The sequence below is a fragment of the Cydia strobilella genome, chromosome 6 (assembly GCF_947568885.1).
Source record: "Cydia strobilella chromosome 6, ilCydStro3.1, whole genome shotgun sequence".
NCBI lineage: Eukaryota > Metazoa > Arthropoda > Insecta > Lepidoptera > Tortricidae > Cydia > Cydia strobilella.
This window is the reverse complement of record NC_086046.1, coordinates 15,363,939-15,366,123: the sequence shown is the minus strand read 5'-3', so window position 1 is coordinate 15,366,123 and position 2,185 is coordinate 15,363,939. Positions and strand designations below refer to the sequence as shown.

General features: G+C 36.6%; 1 protein-coding gene across 1 annotated transcript; it reads left to right on the top strand.

The window, feature by feature from the left end:
- The first annotated feature begins 760 nt into the window (after positions 1 to 760).
- On the top strand, positions 761 to 1,522 carry LOC134742332 (uncharacterized). Its single transcript, XM_063675381.1, has one exon. The coding sequence runs from the start codon at positions 761 to 763 to the stop codon at positions 1,520 to 1,522; it is 762 nt and encodes a 253-aa protein (XP_063531451.1).
- The last annotated feature ends 663 nt before the right edge of the window (positions 1,523 to 2,185 follow it).

Below are 2,185 nucleotides of genomic sequence, written 5' to 3'. Positions count from 1 at the left end.
ACCATGCATGAAATAAATCATCAAAAGATTAATAGAGAAACGTAGACAGCAGTTATTTTCAGACACAATTTCTATTTTAAAACCCGTATAAAACTATAAAGAGTAGGTAATTTGATTGTGACGTCACATGTTAGTGTTTCATATAAATTCCATAGTAGCAAATAAAAATCGTTTTGACAGTTCGAAAAAATAAATTGATTTGACTAGTAGTCAAATACCCTATTATTAGGAATTATACACTGCTTTTCACGTTGAATATTTTATGATATTTAATTTCGTGACTAAGTACTTAAGTGGGATACTGCGAGGTCTGCGAGTTATGTTATGATATGATACGATATATACTTCACTTCCGGGAGCTGTCAAGTAACGAACCGTATCTGTGCTACAGCGTAAATTTAATTAAAAGGGAAAGTGTACGGCGGTACGAAATATAATTAGTGACAATTAAATCACAAACTAAGGGTGACGGAAACAGTGCGTAAAAACCGAAAAGCGCGAAAACAAAAAACAGGAACAGACATAACTATACATATATCTAGTTATCATAACCTACGAACTGTCACATATCGAAACACGATATCCGGTGTTATGACACTTAAGCTGTCAAATACATAAGAAGTTGCCAGTACAAAAAGCTACCAAAGACAGAATTAGTGTTACCAAGTACTGCCCAGTGTTGCACGATATTAAAAAATCCTACCAATTAGTAGAATTTTCAACAACTATGGAAAAACTGATAACACAACTAGTAGAAAAAATGGAGACCATGAACATAAATATAAATAAAATGAAGGAAGAATACAAAGACCAAATGAAGGCACAAACAGAAAAACTCACCACCGATTTGGCCTCCACAATCGATGATAAGCTGAAACCACTCTTTGAAGAAAATAAGGTACTGAAAGACAAAGTAGAAACTCTAAACAACAAAGTCCGAAGCCTGGAAAAAGAAACTAGAAGGAACAATATTATTCTTCATGGAATCGATGAAACAGAGGAAAATAATAACGAGCTCCAAAAACTGGTCATTGAGGCATTCAGCACGGTGAGCACAGCTGCGGGATCAGAACCGTTCGATAAGTGGGAACTGAGTGACGTCTACAGACTGGGCAGAAAGCAAGAAAAGAAACGTCGACCCATACTAGTAAAACTTACCCTCGCATGGAGAAGGACAGAACTGCTAAAAAACAACAAAAAGTTTCCCCTGGACACCTATGTCACAGAAGACTTCCCAAAAGACGTCTTAAACACAAGAAAAGAACTCAAAGCAAAGATGCAAGAAGAGATCAAAAAAGGAAACAACGCAGTGATTCGCTATGACCGACTCATAATCAGAGAAAGATCGAACGCAACAGAAAAAAGAAAAAGGTCACCAACGATAACACCAACAAAAAAAGACTCCGATGAAGAAGTGCCCCAGAAGGCACCAAATAAAATATATAAGACAAATGCTTTCGATCTCATGAACCACCCAAGGGCAAATTCATATCAGTCCACGAGCGAACGAAGCGAAGAATAACAACAAACGACAGACCCCCGGAAACACACCACAGTAGATCAAGCAACCAACATAAACTATCATTCCCCAAGACGAATAGCGGTCATCGTGGGGAATTATGACCGCAACCCTCCAACAAAAGAAACACAAACAAATCATGCGCAACAAAACTCTAACCAGTAATCCCAGCGAAACTAAACAACAAAAAACTACACAACAGAAACTTGAACAAAAAAAAAACTATTTCAAAACAAATGAAGAACCTGTACGCAGAAAAACACTACAAAATGACATGAAACTGCAGGGAAAGAAAAATGGAGAGAATTGGAGGAGGCCTCCACTCAAAGAGGGGTCCAAATTAAATTAAATTAGTAAATAACATACACAAACTTAACACTAACTACTAGCTATAAGAAAATTACTAACAACACGCAAAAACTTTTAATGTAAAATTGGAAATTTGGAAATAAAGGCTTTTTTATTTTATTTTATTTATGATACGATACGCGGCTCGCAACACCCTTCCCGGATGGTTGTATGGCTGATTTCAGATTTTGTTCCCATAAAGGTCTCCGTTTATGCACTAGTGGAGCATAAATAGTTATTTGTGCAACAAGAGAGGAAAGTTGGTTTTTCTTGCGAGTGTTGATTTTGAGTCCCAAACAAGCGAAATATTCTACAATT

Coding starts and splice junctions, on each gene's coding strand:
- LOC134742332 (XM_063675381.1), top strand. CDS start 761: ATGGAGACCATGAACATAAATATAAATAAAATGAAGGAAGAATACAAA.